The sequence below is a fragment of the Plectropomus leopardus genome, chromosome 20 (genome assembly GCF_026936395.1).
Source record: "Plectropomus leopardus strain MGB_pleo_1.0 chromosome 20, ASM2693639v1, whole genome shotgun sequence".
In the NCBI taxonomy this organism is placed as follows: Eukaryota; Metazoa; Chordata; class Actinopteri; order Perciformes; family Serranidae; genus Plectropomus; species Plectropomus leopardus.
Window position 1 is genome coordinate 19,388,406 of NC_142195.1, and position 23,809 is coordinate 19,412,214.

At 39.2% G+C, this 23,809-nt stretch overlaps 1 protein-coding gene across 2 annotated transcripts in view; it reads right to left on the reverse strand.

The window, feature by feature from the left end:
- The window catches only part of LOC121960011 (matrix metalloproteinase-17-like), an 85,478-nt gene that overhangs the window by 27,625 nt on the left and 34,044 nt on the right, over window positions 1-23,809 (reverse strand). For both annotated transcript variants that reach the window (XM_088071223.1, XM_042509597.2), the window contains exon 4: window positions 12,329-12,615. In XM_088071223.1, the coding sequence (XP_087927349.1) occupies window positions 12,329-12,615 (287 nt within the window). The remainder of the gene's footprint in view (window positions 1-12,328; window positions 12,616-23,809) is intronic.

Below are 23,809 nucleotides of genomic sequence, written 5' to 3' on the forward strand. Positions count from 1 at the left end.
TGGAAATGTGGTGCTGTGAGATCCAAGGCAAAGTCAAGATGTGACTTGATATAAGAGGGTGAGTTTAAAGACAAAACTTTAAATTGTATTTGAAGTAATGCTTTATATAAGTGACAGCTGGGATTGGCTCCAGCCCTCCCCCCCGCGACCCTTACGAGGACAAGCGGTTACAGTAAATGACTGACTGACTGGCTTTATATAAGTAACAACATGATGTAGACAAGAGAGTATAAATTCTACTACTCTCATATATTAGTGAATTTGCCATGTTCCTTGTCCTTTAAGAGGTTATTACTGCATTTTCCTGCACAATGTCCCCTATTCGCCTCAACCTCCTAAAATGAGACAGGGAATGAGAAAGACAAAGTAGTGACAAAGTCTTTCTTCTTTTAACCTGTTTCTGGTCCCTTAACCTAAAAAACAAAAACAAAAAAACCCAAATAAAATAAAATGCATTTGAAAAACCTAATAATAATGGGTGTAGTTCAGTAGAAAAAAATGCTGCTGTTTTTCAAATGTATTGTTTTTTTTGTTTGCATTTTAAGCACCACAAGCCGAGTGCCATCTCGTTCAATTTTGAGGGGGAACTGCCCATTTCAAACTTAAAGTGATCATTGTTTGATGCACACTTGTGAAAAAGTGAGGTTCACCCTATATGTTCATGTCGTATTATCTGATAAGAAGTTCATATTATGAGAAAATAATAGCATTAAACTGTATTAAGTAGCAGCATTAGTACCGTTGTACTGTGGACCATTATCTTTTTTAATAAGTGTTTATTCTCTCTTACAGAGGAGCACATCCTCACAGACACATAAACAGAACACACAAGCACGCATGCACACCAAAGGAGAAAACACACACAGCAAAAATTGAATGTCATGAAAAATTCACCTGCTTAATGATGCTTTTGTTTTAGTCAGGGTAATCAGTTTGCAGAAGCAGATTGCTGGCAGAGTGCTAATTAATAGAAGCAATCTGCTGCCTGTCAAAGAAAAAACAGCACTTCCAGACCCCTACTTATTTGATCTCACCAAGATCCCTACCTCTCAGGACTCCTAATGGACGCCGGAACCATCAATCACACAGCGGGGGTGAACTGGTCTGCTAAATGTGGTGCTTAATATTCCACTCTTCAGCATCATCATACACATTAAGAGATGGCCTTGGCGGACCCAGATTTTGGGTCCCGCTGAGAACAATACACCAGGAGATGGGGGGAGGGAATTAGCAAAGGCAATTACTCAGCTATGGATTTGTGTGATAAGGTTCATTTTTCTAAAGACGATTACATAGCTCTGCAATCTGCTGAAGCACCAACATTCACTTTTTACCCTCTGGGCTGACCTAACAAGTTTACATCTTCTCAAGGGATTAGCATGCTTTTGAAAAAAGTTGCTAAGAACAACATTTTATGAATCTGATAGCTTTGTGGGAACAGAGCTGAGCCAGGCAGGACTTAACGTCTACCGCGCTTACAGGCAAAACGACACGTAAAAGCAATGATACTGACATCAGCTATGCCTTGGAGACGCGTTGATGATGCTGGGGGAAGATGTTGTGAGATAGCAGCAAGGTGAGGCCGGCAGAGTGTGACTTGAAGAAATTAAGAGTTGTTTAATTAACTTTTCTTCCCTGTACGCCTCAGTGCACCAGTCTGGCAGCCTCAGAGTGGGAGAGAAGGCATACTCAACCGCTTAACAAAGCGTTCTAATCCAGAGGTGAGCTCAACACTCCCAACACCCCAGAAGAAGAGAGAATTCTACCAGGTCTTTGGCTATCTTTTGGGAGCTGATTAAAGACATTTGATGGGAGTTTTTGTCTTCAGAAGATTCAATAGTTCAAAATAGCAGCCTGTGCTTGCTTTACAGATGAAAAAAGTTTGATGCGCAGATATTTTCACCCTTGAGGGGATTCATCACAATGGAAGAAAGGAGCATCCTTGAAAAACAGTCCAACTAGGTATGATAATTCACACAACCGACCCATATTTTCTCAAACATCAAAGAGCACTTTGCTAACACAATGGGCATCATCATCACTTAGTCTTCCTGAATTAATTGCTGGCAAAATCTTAAGCTCTTAAAACATATTAAGGGTAATAACTGTTTACATTGTAGGTTAAGTGTGAGTTATTTTACTGGTTTCCAAAATACAAATGTCTTAAAAGGATAAATTCAGTATTTTCAGTATTTTTCAACCTGGACCCTATTTTGCCATGTTTTTGTGTATGAGTAACTCATGGACAATAAACAACCTTTTTGTTTTTAATTAGTTGGGGGAGTACGGTGCAGCCACTAACAGGGAAACAGGCTGCAGTTTAACCACTTGGGGAATTGGGGAACTGTCAATTCACATCCACTAAAAGTGCTCGTTTTTGTCACTGACAGGCTCAGATTGTTATTGTAAAGGTCTGGCAATGTAATGGAAAGGATTCCAACAGGAATAGACCTTTTTGTTCAAGGGTGACATCCTTTTTGTCAGAAACAGCCCCAAAATTATCATCGTGTGAAAGGTAACTGAGGCAGGTAAGACCATGTATGGTAGCCTTGGCCACCAGTGTGTGGATGTATGTGTGAATGGCTGAATGTGACATGTAGTGTAAAAGCGCTTTAAGTGGTTGACAGACTAGAAAAGTGCTATACAAGTGCAGTACATTTGCAATGCCCAAACCCACCAGATTCAATGTAAATAAACAGTAATTTTAGTATGTATAAAGGCAACATATTTTCACATGGTGAATTTGGGGTTTATTTGAACAAAACCAGAGTTGGCGATTTTTGTAACAATGGAAAGAAGTACCAAGGTGTTCTTTTATTTATTTTATTTTTATTTAGTTTTTGTCGACTTTAAATGAAGTGTATTTTCCGGGTATACAATTACTGTTTCTTTCAGGTGGGTTTGAAGGTGGCCACTTCGGGGCTGCCTCTGGTTAAACCAAAAAGATATTACTCTTTAACAAAAAGGTTTATCTCTGTAGGGACACTTTGTGTTACTTATCAGAAATTTATAGTAATTATCTGAGCATGTCTGGAAAAAAATAGCTCTTTTAGTGGACATAGATTGATGGTACACAATTCCCCTGAATAGTAACATTACAACCTGTTTTGCAACTAATGTCTGCTGCGGTCTCGCTCAATACTGGACCAATTAAAAAAAAAAAAGATCCCATTAGTCACTTAGACACAGGAACATGGGAAAATAGGGTCCAGGTTGAAAAATAAAAACTTTACCCTTTAATGCATTTTTTTTCACTATAGGTTAGTGGTTGTTATAAGCTGTAAATAACGACATTTTGGAAAGCACTGTGATGATGGCACACTTTTAGTGCACAGTGAGAAATAAATAACATTCATATAGAAAAGGTCACATCTTTGACCGCTCCCTCCCTAACTGGCCTGCTCCCATTAACCAAACCTATATCTATGCAGCTGTTCCTGGCCCCCCCATTGCCCAATACACACATTCAAACACACACTCAGGCTCCACTACAGCATCCTCTGCTTGTCCTGCCACTGCTGGGGCCTGGTGGGAGGTCTAATTGGAGCAGATTGAGCTGCTGTCCTGTAACATATGGCTCACAGCCCTGACAGCGCGAAACAAAGGAGGGAGACCCACGCAGGTCCTGGCCCCATCACAGACTCACCAGCTGGGATAGACGGCCTCTCTCTCGCTCTCTCTCTCTCTCTCTGACACACACACACACACACACACACACACACACACACAACCTCTAAGGTCTATCCTTCAGGTTGAAGTTTAATCTAAAACATGAGGTCAGACTGCACCATGCTGCTCTGGATCCTCCTATACACATTTCTTGTGGACAACAGCTGAACAGAATGAAATAAAATGCTAAATCAGTTTCAGACTCTTTTCTCCTTTGTAATATTTGAGATCGAGCTTTTAAATTCACAAAAGACATGTTCTTTTCTACTGTGACGGCTACCAAATTCTTATTATGAAGAAAAGAAAGGTATTCAACAAATACGCATGTTGTCTGAATCCCAATCGTGAAATCCATAATTCTCTTTGGCTAGCAGGTATCTGAGAGATGTGATTTTAAACTAAGAGTAAGAGCGTTTTCACACATATAATTTATTATGGTCTGAATCAGTTAATGAGTTGGTAAACTTGTCACGTTTCCCCTTGGTTAGTTTTCTTTTTGCACCGAGAAAAATCTGAGTGTACCAAAATATATCATTCTAAACCACATGAGCACAATGAGTCCAGTTATTTGTCAGACGTATTGGGCAGGAGCAAGAAAGTAAATACAAGAAGAAGGTGTTCTGGACTATTGCAAAACAAAGCGATATGCAATATTACATGGAGCAGCGGTAGAGGTGGCATTTACTCATAACCATGGTTAATTATCTGGGCAATATATCATGCAAAACTTAACCTGCAGAATACAAAATGCACCAAAATAAAACCCTTAAAAATACTATGTTGCCTCACACTTTGCAAAGAAGGTTTGCTGCCTTCAGATGACTGAGCAGAACAAGGGAGCTAATGTAGAGCATGCACAACTTCTGTCAAAACGTTCACGTGAAGTGTAGGTGTGAAACAGCCTAGTTGCTAGAAGAAAATGTTGGCATTGTACGTTTCTGCCAGCCACACATACGTTACATTTACTGACCATATCATCCAGCAAACAACAAAAATGATTTTTAGTCATCAAACATGGGGTGTTCTTGCTGACCTGTTTGTGCTTTGTTGTTTTGCTGGAATAGTGCCACAAAAAGAGGTTGATTTTTACAAAAAAAAAAAAACCCCAAAAAAAACCAAATAAAATAAACCACTAAACCACAACCTTGTGGTTTTTGTGTCTAAACATGAGTACATCTTCACTAGAGAACTGTTCAACCATTAACTTTCAATGTATTCACTATTTTTTTGTGAATACAAATGTAACATCTATGGTTTACAGAAATGTACAATGCCAACATTTATTCTGGTGACTGGGTTGCAGCACTTGCAAACAGGTTTCATCCACAATTGCAACACATGTTGTGTTACAGCTGACAGGTCAGTGGGCAAGTTACTGTAAAGTTTCTAAAGAGCGGCTTCAAATCAATTTGCCTTTTTATTTTCCTATTTGGCCAAGTAATTGTAGCTGAGTTTATTAGTTGAGCATCCAATCTGGCGAGTGGGCCTGAAATTTGTTAATTTCAACACATATTATTCAGTTAGAAAGGACATAATGCAGAACAACAGTGATCCTTCAGACCTCTCATATTCATCAAGCAGCAAACTTTTCACAAAATATTAGCTCTTTATTGCAACAGAGCTGAACTTTTGTTCTAGCTTATTGTCTATGGCAAGTGAATAACTCTGCATGCTAAATGACAAGGTGAAGAGGTGAAAATTCAGGATTTCTGAGATATTATAAGACAAATCTGTAAAAGTAATGCAATTGAGTGTCACTGCAGCACTGTGACAACCAATCACATCACTCCAAAGGCAGGATACTGTAGGTAGCGGTGATGTTTTTGGTGATGTTTTTGTAAGTAACTTCAAATACTTACATCTAGCAAACACAATTTTCTTGCTTGGATGCTTGTTTCCCAGAATTCACCCTGGGAATGGCCCACAAATGTCAACTTTCTCTGAATGCTGCAATATCACATAAAGTACTGGTGCATGAACTGTAACTGAGCTCTGTTTCTTACAGTGTATTGCACCAGATAATGTACACATAACACTGAAAATCACACCGCATATTAGGCCTGCTGTCATTGCATCTGTGTGGCAAAATCACTCATTTTAAGTACAGCTGCTTCATAAGATACTGCTTGCTTACAGATTTCTCTGTTTTGCTTCCAGCTTTGGAAGAGGTATTCATGTCAGGTTTTGTTGAGAATTCATCTCTCATCCAGGAGTTACTCTATTTGAGATGTCTAAGGGTGAGGTGAGAAGAGGTAGGAAAAGGAATAAGCTGCCAAGTTGTGCAATTCTGTTTCAACTGGAAGGGACAAAAAAGAGGGGTAATGGTAAACCCCACATATCATAAACTTTTGGCACCCCTTCATGTCTTGGCTGCTGGGACTTTTCAGCAGATGGTGGTATATACAGCATGGCAATAACAATTACTCTTCCCCTGTTTAGATGCTATTTGCAATTCTGTAGGAACAAAGGCAAAATACTGACATCAATTACCCACAAACAGCAAATATAATTAAGAAAATCAATCATACAAAACACTGACTCAGTAAAAGCCCAGGTAATCTTACCCAAAATGTAGACGCCTCATTTCCTTGTACAAATGAAAAAAACCTAATTAAATTCCGTGTGGTGATAGAATGTCAAACAGCACGCCCATTTTTCATAGTGATCAGTGTTTGTAGGTGAGACATTTTTGAGCTTGAGATTTGAACTTCTTCATACAAGTATACTGTGTGTGTGTGTATAGTACAACACTATGAATGACTTTGGGACATTCTGAGACCGACTAAAATCATGCGTCACATTCCCAATTCATAAATACTGAACTTTGCAGTGTCTCCTCTTAACTGCAGCTGGACTCCTCTGAATGACGTGATAAAACATTTGTGTGGGTCTTTACTGTGAGATAAAACCAATAACCTTAAATTCTAGCAACCCTTCTGCTCATTTGTTGTGCTTATCAGCCTACGTGTGTCACTTCAGAATTACATAAACCGTATGCCAATATCCATTTTAGTTTGGTGCTGAATTAACTCAGTCAGGATTGCACCCTGAGGACACTCGTCTTGCAAACGTTGTTTATCACGCAGCCTATAACACAGCCCAATATAATTTAACAACACAATGCGGCATGTTATTCTTTTTTTTTTGTATCCGGGACTGATGGACCAATGTGTAGGAGCAACATGCTGTTGCTTCACTTTTTAACACTATTAAAACATATGCATTCCTGTTTACTTGTTTATTTTTGAACTTCATATAATTTATAATCTTATGACAGCATCACAGCATGACTACTGAGTCTTTGTTGCAGTGTAATTAACCCAAAGAGACCCGCGGGACCACAAGTGATCTCGGCCAACATCACTGTCGTTCAAAGGCTGTAGAAAGCTTTTTTTTCTAGGATTGAGATACTGGTATCAAATGAAACAAGAGGACCTAAGGAATCCATTGATATCAACCATGCCATGCTAGCTTGTAGGGAAGAGGGCTAAATATGACTCCAAAGACTCACCTCAAGACATCTGAAAATTGGTTGGAGTACTCATGAGTCTCCCCTTCACAGACATGCCCACTTTATGCCAATCCCATGCAGTTTTGGGCAAAACTATGAAAGTTTTCCTCTAAACAGTCTTGGGATTGCCTACATTTTCAATGATGAGAAAGTTCTTTTGGATTTAATGAGCCGAGCCAAATTTATTCATATGTTATGATGTTACCCCCCATAGAAGACATTTCATTACAGTGAGACACTTATTTTGAAACTGACATCACTGTATAAAATGACCTATTGCGACCTCTAGGTTAATCAGAGCCTAATGAAACTTTACAACCACAAACTAGAGACCTATGACATTTAGAGGATGTATGGCTTTCAAAGGTATATTAAATCTGCACACCAAATGGGTCCCTTTAGAAGGATTTTAATGCTGGTTAATGTGTCTCTTCCTTTGGCTTCCCTTCAAGTATAAATCTATTTATTTCTACTTTGCCAGATGTTTCTTTGGTTTACCATCTACGTCACTGGGCATAGGGATATGTGCATTTTTTTTTACTGTTTTTCAAAGGTATGTTGACAAATAGGGGATATCTCAGCAGTTTTCAGAACAGTTGTGAATGCGAATTGCCAGTCCCAAATTGCCAAATGCAAAGAATGCAATTCTCCAAATGTGAAAAGTTTAGCGTATCAAATAACAGCATGGAATTTGCTGGTGTTCCTCAAAGTCTTAGTATCTTAATGTGATATTTTGGCAGAATTTGTTACCATTTTTATCAATTCTTGAGTGGTAAAAATGTTTACATTTGGTGTGTTACAAATCATATCAACCCAAAACTTGCTAAAACAAATTATGAGACATAATTGAGCATTGGAATGGGAATTGGTAGTTATGACTAGAAAAACTTGACACACAGTTCTCAGCAGCAGGGCTCCCTACTTTCAGATGATGTACATAACTTTTATATGGCATATGCTGTGGAACTGTTATCACTCCGTAATCATACAAAAATTGGTTTATGGTGGGTCTCAGAGGGTTAAATGACAGACAGGTTTAGACTGTTTGACCTAGTAAAGTACCAGAGCTGAGTAAATTTCCATCGTTCAATAACAACCTCACTGGTAAGTGGACCTTGAGTTTGGATTTGTTGTGTCATTCTGGTATGAACTTTCATGCTTCACTTGCTTTTTTGACTTTAAAACTTGTGAGAAACATTTTAGCCAAAACACTTCTCAAGTCATCTCCACTTCCCTTCTTATCACCTTCCTCTCTCTCCTCTGCTGTCCATCCATCGCTCAAAAAGAAGGGATGAATGGAAGTACTGAGCAGAGGAGAGAGGAAGGGCATTTTAAGTTCAGTCATCCAGATGAAAGGAAGACTAAAGAAAGCAAGTCACAGAAAAGGAGAGTTAATGATTTATGCTGTCATTCGTGTGACCGCACCGAGACAGCCTCTGCCTGACGATGCATTCAGTACGACTAGATCACTCCATCCGCTCATTTCATCCGGATGAGTGGACTTCTAATGCTCCCCTGCCCTTTCCTGCTTGCCACCTCCCTCTACCCCTCCCTTAAAAAAAAAAAAAAAAAAAAAAGAAGAAGCAGAGGACAGCGGGGAGCAATGAAGGTGATGCCAAGTGACAAGACCGCCAAGGTTTAGAGAACGTGACAATTTGTTCACATTTTGGGGAAAAATGGTCCCTCTGATAATTTCACTTGCACCAGATTTCTCTCTCACACATACACAAACACACACACCAAAACACACTGAAAAGAGTCTGGGATTCACAATTATTCATAAGATAACAAGGACACAGAGAGTGCAAAGAGGAGGCGAGTGAATGATGATGTCTGCAGAGAGGACAGATATTGGACTGTGTGTAAGTGAACATATGAATCCATGAATGTGTAAGGGTTACTTTCCACAGCCCAAAGACCACAGCACTGTGTTATGTTTCCAATGCTGTCAAGGAATAACGGATATTTCCAATATAGGCTTGTCTGTTTTTGATTGGCAGAGCTGATTAAATTCCATTTAGAGCTGCTGTCATCCTGCCCTCATTTCAAACTCACAGATCTCCCTCTGCGGATAATCAAGCTTTTTTTTCAAAACTGTTTGATGAAAGTAATTTGGCCAGATCATTCAGGATAACATTGCATAAAGCAATCTATTAGCCTACATGCCTCAAATCAAGCACACTGGGTAAATACTTTTCACTGGAATGCATCACACACAGGCTGTGCATCAAAGACTTTAATGTCAGACTTAAAAAATTACACAATTCAAGAGAAAATAATAACCTTGGCTAAGGTTAATAAACCACCTTGATACTGACTTGAAGTGTCAGCTCACCAAAATTAAAGCATAAAAAAACTTGGGACCACCTTGCAATGGCATCACTCCAGCCCTATAGCAATTTGTGACTTAAGACTCAGGCATACCAGACAGGCATTTAAGAACTAGTGGCAACGAAAGCCGACTGTTGCCTCACTTCGTGTTGCCTGCGTCTCGGCCAAAAACTTGCATGCCCTTTCGACTTTAGCTGTTTGTTACTTTCTTCACTTCTTCGCTTCCATTTCTTGTGGAGTTACCTGAACTGCCACTAAGAGTGATTTCATTCACTAACAGCCTCCACCAACCCCAGGACTGATTCAACATGCTGAATCAACTGAAAAAAAGGACACAGTAAAAAACTACATATACTGCCATGTGGTTGTATGCCTATGCACACTGGTCAAGTTGCACTTAGAAGTTACATCCATGTCTGTAAAAACATGGATGCTTCACAAACAGACGATTTATGCAATCAGTACAGTTTCAGGGTTGGCAACCATGTTCTTGAGTTATGCTTCATGAGGTCACTGTGACGCTGATCTATGACTTTTGACTACCTGATTCTAATCAGTCCATTCTTGAGTCCAAGTGAATGTCTGTGCCAGAATTTGAGAAAACCTCCTCAAGGCCATTTTCAGATATTGCATTCACAAAAATAAGATGAATGCAAAGTCACAGTTACCTTGGCCTTTGACCACCAAAATCTAATTAGTTTATCCATGAGTCTACTCAAATGTTTATGCCAAATTTGAGGAAATGCTCTCAAGGAGTCTTTGAGTTATTGCGTTCACATGAATGAGATGAATGCAAGGTCATCATGACCTTGACCTTTGACCAACAACATTTAATCAGTTTATCCTTGAGTCCTCTCAAATGTTTGTGCCAAATTGGAAGACATTCCTTCAAGTGTGTTCTTAAGATATCACATGTACGAGAATAAGAATGATGAGGTCACAGTGACCTTCACCTTTGACCAATCGTAATCTAATCAAGAATCAAGAAATTCCCTCAAGGCGGTAGATTTCATGTTCACAAGAATGTGCCGGATAGACAACCTGAAAACATAATGCCTCTGGCCTTGGCTATCGCTGGCAGGGAGGCATAAAAACTGGAGCGACAGATGCTCAGTGGCCATGTGACATTGACCAACGGCCAACTGTCAGCCTGATCTATTAGGGCCTGTAAAATGAATGTGGGCCAGGGACATAAAGTGGAGGGACCAATGTCCCCTTCACTACTTCCTATCCCCTACTTCCACTGGTCTTGCTTGGATCACACCCATTTTGGAACTCAACTTTCATTGTACTTTTAACAACAAGACTGTAAAGTTTGATGGCTGCATCTTGACCGGTTCTGATCTTATTGCAATGAAAAAAATCTCTTTACAGACAGATGTGTGAACACCTAGCTAAAGGCTCAAAATGTCTTCTGTGATAGCACAAAAGGTGTTACCAGGACTACATTTTCCCATAATGACATGTGCACAAGGTGAATGCTATGCCAGTGACTACAATGTTGTTAGAGTTGGTAAAAAGTAAAATAATATCTAACCATCCAGATAATTCAGATAAATTGACAGACTTCTGCCTTGACCTCACTATAATGGGATAACAGAATTTCATTTATGTGGTGAGTTTTCAATTACTTATTTTGTTAGACCCACAGTCCAAAACCCAAAGATATTTACTTTAATAATTTAAAAAACTCAGAAAAAAATGGCAGAGCCTCTCATTTGAGAAACTGGAACTAGGCAAGTTTGGGCATTTTTCATTCAGGAGCTTAAGCGATTTATTAGTTATTATGTTGAGGATTAATTTTGTGCCCATCCACTAATTCATTAAGCATTTAAGCATTACACAACAGAAACTTTTGAAAAAAAAAACAATGTCCCAGTCACTCAGGGCGGTGTAGAGATCTTGCTATGTTGGCATATATATATAAGATATTATTAGCTTCATTATTGTCAGCATGTACACAGCATTGCAATTAGATGAATCACAAAGTTGTAGCAGCAGTTAAGGCCTGTACTGCAGTATCACATAGAGCAGTGATTCCTAACCTGGGGTATCCCGGGGAGGATTCTGCTGTTGCCAGGGGGTACATGGATCTCAACTAATTAACTCATCTACTTCAACAACAATTATGTGGTTCAGGAGGAAAATAAACAGCCAAATAGGATGACAAATTGGTGTTATCTTTACAACCTTGATATTAACCTGCCCATCAACCTGTAAGCTGTGAACAATGTGTTGCAATTGTGCATAAAAACTTCAAGTGCTGCAGTGCAAATGCCAGAATAAATGTTGGCAGTCCATTTCTGAAAACCAGAACTATGTAACATAATTACATTATTAGCAAATATGTTGAAACTTTGCATTCCTTTACATTTCAAGAAGGCTGTGGTTAACGGTGGTTAGGGTGAGGCAAAGGTTTAAAGGTGAAGTGTGTAAGATGTTGGGCTATTTGGTGGTGTCTAGGGGTGAATTGCAGCTTGCAGTGTTCGTTGTTTTCACTGGAAGCCGAATTATCCATTCTCTAAAACACATGGACCAGACGATTAAAATCGCTAAAAACGCTGAATTAAACAGTTTCATTTTACAAATCAGTGCATCTCCAAAGCAGTTTGGCGTGTCACTACGGAGGACTCATCTAACACATACTAGTGTATGGTCACCTTTTTTCTTTTGAAAGTTAAGATTGCAACATGTCGGTGCAACATGGCAATCTCCATAAATGAGGTTCCACTCCCTAAGTCAGTATATATTGCTCATTCTAAGGTAACAAAAACACAGCAATTCTTTCCAGTAATTATTTCCAGTAATTATCATCACCTGGTGATCTGAAGGTCCAGGCCTCGTCATCATCAAAGTGTGTATCCCCGGCTGTGAACCTCTCACCGGGGAAAAATGCATGCGCCACGGTTCCCCCTGGCCCATCAAAGGGATATCCATCATTGTGATCGGCCTTAGTGAAGTCGATCTGAATGTCTGCATCACTGCCGGCCACCTCGTGGAAGTTCAGTGGCGCGATATCACTCCAGACCTTCAGGGCGTAGTACATCAGGGCTCGAACAGTGTCCCTGCCCAGTAAGGCCGAATCCTTAGGGAAGGTCCTCACTCTGTAAGAAGAAGGAGAGAGAGAATATATTACAAAGAAGAAAAAAAAAGGAAGATTGGGTGAGGAGAAGAAGAAGGACATGGGGGAGGACAAGAAGAGACGATAAAGAAGAGGTGGCTGATGAAAGAAGTGGACAGGAGACTTGACAGAGGAACAAAGTTAAAGTAGAAACAAGAGAGGATAGCTGGGCAAAGTGAGAGGAGAAAAATGATGATGGACAAGAAACAAGAGAAGAAAAGGAAAATTAAAGGAGGAAAGGGTAAGAGAGGTAAAATCTGTGGGAGGAGACAAGAGCGTCTAAGGGTGACACATCAGAGATGAACATGAAGATTGAGAGCAGACAGGAAAGGTAAAATGTGAGGAAGAGGGCGTTAGGCACAGAAGACGAAGTGAAAAAAGGAAACTGGAGAAGAGCAGGTTGGAGAGATAGCTCTGAATTGTATAAAAGCACAAAAGCATAAAGGTCAACTACACAATGTTTGCCACCGGGACAGACCTGTATTAAAACAAAAATTCAGTTTGCATATCTTATGTGATTCCATCAGTTTTTGTATTTCATGGCTAGGTGCTCCTGCTGCTCACACATACTGATAACAAATTGAGAATACAATGTGTTTTTGTAGAGATTATGGCATCAGCTTTCAGGAACGACTCGTCAGCTTTCGCTTCTTATTCAGCTTTCTTCCTTCCTCTCATCACACTTAACATCTCTCAAGATATTGCTTTCCATCAACAACAGGACAATAATAAACAAAAAAACACTCAGACATCATGCTAACTTTGTCCACCCCCCTCTCCTTCTAATCTCCACTCTTCACCATTCTCTCTCCTTTTCTTTTCTCTCCATTCGTAAGTCTTTGCCTCTCCCTCTGCTTCTAAATGCTGCACTCGCCATCTTTTTCTCCACAAAAGCACTTTGTCTAAGTACAAGAAGCGATTTGGCTGTTGCAGGCTGCTCTAGGTCATTTAATCAAGGCTCTTGGCCTTGAGAGAGCACTGCCTCATCTTAGTGCTACAACCAGCTTACAACCTGCTAGAAATGGGCTAAAAATGAACAAAGTGGTGTATTGATGTGACTTCCTTTTTGAATTAAAAAATCTAAAGATAACAAGACAAAGTCACAACATTGAAACATTTGCATCAATGTAGGTGTTCAAGGTTATTCTGGTAGCATATCACAATAGGATGCACTCCATATATCTGACAGCTACATTTTATCGACAATCTTGACCTCTTTTTCAATTTTCGTGTCTCGCATCAAATAAGACGAGACTGTACCTCGATCAAAAAAGGAGCACAAACATGGATATTGATTCACGTATTGATTGTCATGGACAGACCTGAGGACTAGTTTAATACTACAAGGCAAGGTGTCCCACACATATCGACCGAATTCCAAAAGCACAGTCAGAAGTTATTTGTCTCAGAGTCTGAAGGGAAAACATAGTGGAAGACTGAAATAAAACAGACAACAAATTGGTCCAAGAGAACCTCAGGAGACACCAATTCTTGCATGCATTTGCACCAAAACAAAACTGTCCATCTGTCAAACCACCTGTGTTCCTCACTTATGCAGCAATTTGAATGGAAGAGGCAATTCACTTGGAACAAAAGGCAAATTTGGGTCAAATGGTAAATGGAGAGTTTTTCAGTGGGCAAAAAGGACTGTAAACTCTGCAGAGAGAGTTGAAGGTGAGTGTGCTTCAGCTGAGCTGTGGCTCTTCAATATCTGTGGATAAACCAGCTTATTAATTAATTGTCTCATACTCAAGGGATACCACACTGTTTTTCTGTTTTGTGTTTTAATCCATTCTTTGAAAAAAAAAAAAACAGAGAATTGAGGCCAAATCATAACCAGGACCAGAGTGTATCGAGACGGAGACAAGACCCCTCACAAGACTTTGGGGGGGTTGAGACCAAGTCGAGACCAAGACCATTGCGAGTCCCACACTGCAGACAGGACACGCTTTTAATTTAATTTGGGACATTCAAACCATTGGCACTTCTCAAATTAATCTGTAAGATCCACAATCACGTAAAATGATCGACAGAAAACAAATGAAAACTTATCTTCACCCACCTCTTTTATTGCCATCATGTATGTATGTATATATCAGAAAAAATGTCTTGATAAAACAATCAAAAGACATTGCAGAGGTGAATCTCGTGGGAACTTTCCCCTGTGAGTGAACAAATACAAACAAACACAAAGGTGCCAAAATCAATGAAAAGGTGCCAAAATCAATGAAACTATCTTTATTCAACACTCCTTTTTGCACAGGCAAGTTTGGGATATCCACCTAGTTGTGGGTTTGATCGGTCTTGAAATAAAATCCAGAGTTCTCTTTGGCCAAAACTGAGACAAGACCAAGTAAAACTATGGTCGATTTCAACACAAGACCTTCAAAAAGTGGTCTTGAGGCCAAGACCATTCTCAAGTATTACAACATTTCACACACCATATGATTTTATCTCTGATATTTTGATAGAATCATCCTACTTGATCTGAATCCAACACTCCAGTGCAAGGGGGCAGAAAATGCAGAGTACACCTAGAGTTGAACAAATCTGGTTCATTAAGGAACAATAACAAAAGAAGTGTTGAATATAAGGCTATTGAGATTCAGTTAATTTTTTTTTCCGCCGGGGACATGGCGGAAAAGATTTGAGAGAATGAATGTTAAAGTTGAAATCCCTTAAGATTTTCATGAAACCAAGGGATTCACAGGAAACACAGCACGTCTTAAATATTGTATGAACAAAAGGGAGCATCGAGGTGGCATGCTGCAAACGTTCAACACCTCAGCAAAGGAACCAATGCCTTAAACTGTGCCTGGCTGTTGGGTGGAAAACTACTCACACTTTGCAGAATGAAATCAGATCAGCAGTTGCTTTTGGAATGATGGAAAAAATATTTATTTATTGATTGACTTCTTTATTAAAGCAATGTGAGTTTGTGTGGCTGCACTGTAAATAGATACACAACTTGTTATTCTGACAAAATAGCTGCTCAAGGACTGTTTATGCAGGCTGAAATCTTAATAATTAGAATTTTAAACTCAAAATCATAGCATAATTGTTATAATGCTGGCCCATCTCTCCACTTTACGTTGCATATGCAAATCCTGCTTCACAACAATAATACCACAAAAACCCTCATTATGTTTGATCAGTTTAGACAAGCTGCACCGGCTATGGGATTTGTCAAACTCTGACTATGCCAATCACTGTAAACATTTAGGTCACAAATAGGTTCAGCGACTGTGAAGTTCTGTCACTACAAACAATCTTGTTCAGAAAAAGCCCTCTGTCATTTCCATTCCTTCTCTTATTGAAGCTGGCATCCCGAAAGCCAAGTTCCTGTCAAACAAATCATTTGTTTGACACTTGTTTCAATTCATACACAAATCCTTCATGATTAAGGACTTTTTTCTGAGGACTGGTGACTCATTCCTCAGACTGAAGCTTCTCTCGCACAGCTTATTTTGTTCTTTTACCAGCCTTAGGATAGTTTGTCATGGTGCAGGTACAGCAGCGATTTATGATGCTTTCAAAGGTTCATTTGTCTTTCTTCTTATCTTTCATGATTAAAGCTCTTTGTTCTGGTTTTAAGACCATTGGCATTGTTTAAAAAAAAAGAAAGAAAAAAGATTGAAATGATTTCATGTAATATAACTATCATTTTCAAGGGACTACTGTCAGGCATTTCAAGCATTTCCCAGTGAACTCATTTAAGTTGTTGATGATTATACCTAAAGACCAGAGTCTGAGTGGCTCTCAGCTTGGTGAAACAGGAGGACAGAGGGATTGTTTGTCCAGCCCTGTGATCACTGCGACTAGCTCTGTGAAATTGTGCCCACCCCTGACAGCTTATCACAGAGGTTTGAAAGTAAATGCTTACGCTCTAAAAACAGCTCACCTACGTGAGAGCTATAATTCAAGAGAGCAAGGCGAGGCTGAATGGTTGTGTGTCTGACACTGTGTGTCAGAGAGAAACATGGTGCACCTCTGATGTGAGTTTGTGCTTGCTTCCAAATGTGTGTGCATGAAAGACTTTGGTTGGCATTAAAAGATTTTATATTATATAGGTAATCTTTCTATTAATGTCACAGTGACAACTACTATTTTATTTCAGACGAACACACTGTACATGTCCAAAAAAAAAAAAATGAAAAGGATAATGTAGGTAAGATGGCAATAATGAGGAAGGCGAAGGGAAGAGAGGCCAACTGTAGTATGAGGGAGCAAAAGAGGGAGTAAAAAGCAGAAACACAGACTATCTCCTATGGCAGAAATCTTTGACAACTCCCCATGGCTTCATCCTCCACAGTTCTTGCTTTAGTTAGAATCAGAGTTTGTTCTCCATGCGAATGACAAGTTCCTTAAGTTTCAGCGTTTCTCCAGGCTACTACACTCAGAGGGATCAGTGATCATACAGACACATTTCCATCTCTGACAGAGTATGTGATGTCTCCTTTTCCTTACCCGCAAAAAAATGTACCTCATTACAAAAGCTTTTTTTAAAGTGGCTCGTGTTACAGACTTGTAAGACAGAACAAGGGTGTGAGTGAGTAGGAGGGAGGGAGAGAGAGAGAGGGTATAGTTACAAAACTATAGAGGTGGGGCTCTAGTTTGTGATGGTTGCACATGGACCTGCATTTTTGTTTAGTGCCAAGGCCGCCACACACAAGGTGCCACATGCTACTCAATTAACTTTTGCATGCACTCACACAATTTGGATACACAATGGATACTTTGACAATGGACTGACATAAAGGTGCCAAAACACTGATCTTCTGAGTACTGGACAACCTCCTCCACCTCCTGAACCACCTGGAGATGCTAAGCTTGGAAATTCTGACCTTAATATGTCCATGAAACACACAAACCTGCACGATAACCTCAGCTGGAAACATCTCTACTCTACAATTAAGAAATGTTGTTCAGCATTTTTGTATTACCATGTTCTCTGCAGTACACTTTGCTGGCTGACGGGTTTTCCAAAGTTTACAATCTTAAGGTTTCCACACAACCTTTCAGACAACAAATTTGCCATTTAAAGTAATCATAATATTATTTAACTAAATAGAGACAGCAACAAAAGGTTCCTGATACCGACACTGAATGCAATTTCACTCAAAGTTTCAGGTGACTTTTTCAACTCAAATGGCAAAAATAGAGTATGGGCTGTGGGGATGTGCAAGAGTAAGGTTTGCAACCCATCTTGCTTCCTCCCCCACAGATAAGGAAAAAGTGATTTAACAGTCTTTGAAATTAGTTGGACAGACGGAAGGCTGATTAAGGTAGACTTCACTTTCTCAACCTATTTAATTCCATGGCACGATTTCCACTGTCATTTAAGACTAAGGCTTACGTGTAGGCAAATGTGTGTGTGTCTGCCTGCATGCTTCATGTGAATGAGCTTCAGTTGATATGGAAAGACACAAACGTTTGCACACACCACCAGGACACACGCACGCACACACACACACACACACACACACACACACACAAACACAATCTCCTATTACATTTCGCCTGTTTGACTTTTAATTTCCACATACTTTTTATAGGCCTTTCTGCATGCAGTGATGATTCAGATGAAGAGAGGCAGAGGGGAAAGAGGAGAGGGATGGATGGAGGAAGAGAAACAGATGAAGAAAACTAAGACTCTTTTGCTGTCCCCTGCCTTCAGCCTCTCAGCAGGCTCTTACCTCCCGTGGTTCTGCTGCTCCACAGAGACATGAGCTGACATCAAAAGTGATGCTAAAATGTACATGCACACACTCACACACACACACAGGCACACACACAAATAATATTCACCTCCTGTGCTCCGCTACCCTCCGTAGACATAAGCTGATTACCCCGAAAATTGAAAGCTCAAATGCAGATGGTGATTCATATGCTCATATGCGTTTGCAGATGCACACATGTAGCGGCACAAACACTCACAAACATACATTTCGCTGACAGAGACACAGACTCATGCTCTGCATTACAAAAAACTCCTCATAATTCTTTTACAAACACAAACACACTCATATTCTAGCTTTGTGAGGACCTTCATTGACATCATGCATCCCATAGCCGGTTACCCAACCTTAATACCTAACTCCAACTCCAACCAATAACCCTAATTCTAAAACCAAGTCTTATTCCTCAAACAGGCATTTCAAGAGGTGAAGGCCAGCCAAACTGTCCCTTTTTTCTAAAAATGTCCTCACTCTGTAGGTTAAAAGTGGTGGTCCTCACTAGATAGCAAGTACAAGTAAAATCACACACACATATACACACACAGGCAGGCACACACACGTTATGCCATTCAGGCTGAAGATGAAAGACATTAAATTAAAAGGCTCTGTGTGTGTCTACCCTCTCTCCACAAATCTTTCTCTCCCTTTTCTCTGTCTGTCCCGACTATCACAGTCACCAACTCTGAGATGGTGATGTGAATTCTGGAGAAAAATATAATGGGTCCCTAATAAGATAACACTCAATAACAGTTATAGTTATTCTTAAGGTTCCACCAAGCAATTTCACAGGTTGGTGGCCTCGAATGGCGTCAGAGAGATAAATGCTGAGGACTTCAATACCCAGGAATTATGTAGTGCGATGTCAATAAACTCTTCTGGGTGGCAGAACTGCCCTGTGATACAGACACAATGATGGATTTGTGATTGGCCACTATCTCACACACACACACACACACACACACACACACACACACACACACACACACACACACATATATATATATATATATATATATATATATATATATATTTTTTTTTTTTTTTTTTAATGCACAATTTATCTATTTTTGACGAATTTGTGCATCAAAGGCAAGTCTATGAGTGGAATAAACAAAGTGATGCTCAATTTCTCAAGAGTGCATTTTTGTGAGAACAAAATATTGTCTATACGATGAAATCAGTCATGTTTGTCTAAAATTATGCATTCATTTGTGGGTGGTTATCACAGGCCACATAAAACTTCCATTGAGCAGTTAAGATTGTGCCCCATTGTTAAATTCAGGTATAAATCCAGGATTGGTCATATAATTTGTTAATGATTTCTCATTATTTGTATTTGTTAATATTGTGGAAAAAGCTTATAGTGATCACATCTGTCTGGGTCAAATTGATCATTATATGCGGATGATTATTATAACTTTTTCTTTTTCTTTATTTAGCATGCTGATGACCATCTAATTGACGTTTGTGTATTTATTACACAAATATAAAGTAATGAAAAGGACAGTTTGACTATTTATTGCTTCATTTTCAACAGTCTCCCTGTGCAGTTTCTTAAACACAATGTTCTCCCTTTTTTAAATCACCAAAACCAGCTGACAAATTCTTTGAAATTGTCCTCTCCCAGGCTCGCTGCCAATTCTAATGCCTTTTCCCTTACCAAGTGCCCGCTCAAAGAGGCATTACTTGATCGGGCATTATCAATCCACTTGACGAGGACAGCTTCAACTACAGGTGCTTTTCCTGTGCGCATTTGCTTTCCGTCTCCATCACTTGCAGCAATAAGCTTTGAGGAGACCATGTTTTTTATGGAGAGAAAATAACTTTTTTACCAACATGATTTCAATGTGCACGCAGCACTAGCTGGAGGCTATCTTTATTTTGATTTTTCCACATGTGGTCATGTATGAAAACTCAAACACTCAGACAGGACACTGTATGGAAACTACTGGATTGTCTTTGAAGTAGACATGGGTATTTATCGCTTCTGGCACTGATCGGCATTGATAAAAACACAACAGGGTACATGCTAATTTTAACCCCTTAAATGGCGAGATGGAATGGCTCGTAACCACTAAATATTGTCCGTCTCCACCTAAGAACTACTAAAATTCGAATCAAAATTAGTCTTCACCAAGTTTAAACAAGATACTGAATAAGTAGAAATAACCACTGTAAAGTTTCACAGGCCTCCATCATGCTGCTGTCTGCTGTTTATCTGTTTCTTGTCCGTCTGTGACATTGAACAGATAGACCAAAAACAAAAGAAACACACACAAAAAAGGACATACTCCTCATGTATACAGCTCTGCTCTACTGGGAATAAGAACAGCATATAAGACTGATTCTGTCCCAAAATGTTAGATTCATATGAGTGATCGGTCCACCACTTTGGTCCAGAATGAAACATCTCATCATCTAATAAATGAACTGCCATTCAATCTTACTGATATTTAATGTTAATAAGTGGGTTAAAGTTTTAGTTAGTCTAATCTTTTTGTTTATGGCCAAATACCAAAACTTAAGTCTTTCATATCAGTCTCAACTGTACTGTGTTTAGTGCCACTTGGCAAATGTTGGAATGCTAACACGCAAAACTAAAATTCTGAACATTGTAAACATTAGCATGTTATCACTGTGGGCATGTTGGCACTGACATTAGCATTCAGCTCAAAGCACCACTGTGCCAAAGGACAGCCTCACACAGCTGCCTGCATGGCTGTAGACTTGCAATCAGTCCAGTAACTCAGGCATAGATTGTAATCTTGTTCCTCATTAGGCACGTAGCCCCAGTGTCCCCGTAGCTGGATATGATAAATGTCATAGATTATCTATTGTAACCTCTTATTGTGGAACGCTCAGCCCTGCCATTTTGAGTTTTTTTATGAAAAAAAAATCTCCCTGTGCAGGTCAGAATACCACATTATGTGAAAATCAAAGAAATGTAACTTGCTATTCATAGTTTTGAAATGGTGAAAGAATTGGTCAAAGGGAATTACCTGATGAATACTAATTTATAATCCAAGAATTTCATAGGTGCAAAAGGAACATAAGAATAAATCCACTTTGTCATGCTGTGGTATATGCTGTTATTACTTCTAGCAGCTTTATATCACTAGTTTCTATTGTCCCAGAGCTACTTCTAAAACTGTAACTCACCAGTGCCTTTAGATGCAGCTGTGGTTTTTCTTAACACTCACTAACAACTGTGAGCTATGGTTATAATTACTGCTTTGATGGACCCCTGCTGCTGAGTTATGACCATGCCTACACTTCATATTCTCATTACCAACCCCCTTCAACTTTGAATATGGCTCTACTGTTTTTGAATAACCCTCGCTAGGCTTGGAGTGCTTGGAGACACCATGCAGGTCTCACAAAAAACACTGGCTTTGAGCTTTAGGGTATGTTATTACAATAATTCCTATGCTCAACAAAATGTTAAGAGCATGATGCCACTTTGGACTTGCATCTCAGACAGATTTTCATGGTAATTAAGTGTGTTCATGTTCCTACATCGCTCACTCTTCTACTCACGTCATTGACTTCATTAGAAAGATGACAAGTCTAAAGAGACAGATGAGAGTTGGTGATTGTTCAATCCTGCACTTAGTCAGCAAAACCCACCCACTGTATCATAGATGCAGAGAAAAAAAAACCCACAATCTTCCTCTTCATGTTTTCTTGTTTTCTTTCTTTCCTCTTCGTTATCCTCATCGTCCTCCCCATCTTTTCCCTCCTCCACTCCAGCTCCCTACACCTATCTGTTTGAGTTATCAGTTGGGCTGCTAATGACTGCCAGGCTGTCTGCTGTGATAATGGGCAAACAATATGAGATAATGAGCTAACAGTGGGCTGTTACACAACTGGGTTGTAACATACTTGGCTGAGTGCAGCATGCTGTATGGGCGTGTGGGTAAGAGAAAGAGAAAAAGAGGTAAGCAGGAGTTAAATTGGGGATTAAGGGCTCAGCTCTGGCACAAAGACTCCTAGACATCATCACAAAAATAATTTACTTATATTTCTATTGCAGCAAAACATATTACTTGAATCCGAGTCCCTAAAATGAATGGCTGCTAAGCTTAGCCCCTTATCTTTTTTCTTCCTCTATGAAATAACTGACTCTCACCACCTACTCTGCACATTTTCAGAACACAATGATGTGATTGATGTGTGCGAACAAGCAGAGGAGAGTGTGAGGCGCCAGTCAGACCGACATTGTCAATCGTGTGGAGGTGAGTTGAATCCGGAGAGAGTGGGCAAGTCTTTGCATTTTACTGTGAGTTAATATAATATTCTAACTAAACAATGCCTACGTAATGGAGCAGACCTCCACTACATCAGTGACTCCCATGACGAGCCACATTTTAAATGCTGCAGGTACTAAGAGTCTACCAAATACTTATTTTGAAGGCCAAAATAAAGTTGTATAACATTTGAATTTTTTAACATTTTAGTTAACATATAGTATGATAGTTGACCATGGATGTTAGTGCTCCTCTTTTACCACACTGCAGTGGTGGATAAGTGCTTGTATGTTTTATTTCAATAAAAGTAGAAAAACCACAGTTTAAAAATACTGTTGCAAGTAAAAGTCCTACATTTAAGATTTAAGATTAAAATATTAAAGCAAAAATACAGGTAAAGTACTACTGCAGAAATAAAATAAATAAATAAAATAAAAAGATGAATAATAATGATGACAAAAATACAGTGTTTGATGCATGTGCTTGGTTACTTTCCATCTTTACAGCCACATGCACATATTTCCTGCAATTATTGTTGATACACAAACAGCATTTGTGTTTGTTTTTTGTTAAAGGTTAAGGTTTTTTGTTAAAGATTAACAAAATGATCTGCTATGCTGTTGGTCATACCACTTTTTATGTGCACCAAACCACATTTCATCCAGTTTACTGAGGCATCTTCACAGATTCAAAAGACCAGACAGTACTGTTCAACAAGAGTGAGACTGACAAGTAACGAAACCCAAGTTACTATTGCAATGATTGCGATCACAGACTGACTTTAAAACATAACTCGATAATGTTAACATGACTCTTGTCTTATTATGACTCCATTTAATGCAAGCCTAAAACCTAATACTAATGTGGTATTGGGGGAGAGGTAGTGCGGAATAAAAAGTATTGTCAAAATCAATCACAGTTATATAGACAGAGCAATCTTTTATGAACTTGCTTAATAAATACAACCAAGTTATTTTCATATGCCCTGTCCTCATTTTATCCTTACATGATGTTATTCTCTGTTCTGACGTAAACAAAAAAGTAACTCCACGCATTGCATTAATAAAACATCAATAAACCATGTTATTTATATACCTTGCCTTCCTGGATGTACAATGCAATAATTAAAATAATTTTATTGACGCAATATGTATGTTACAGTGATATAAATAGTTGTACTTCTCTGTAATCT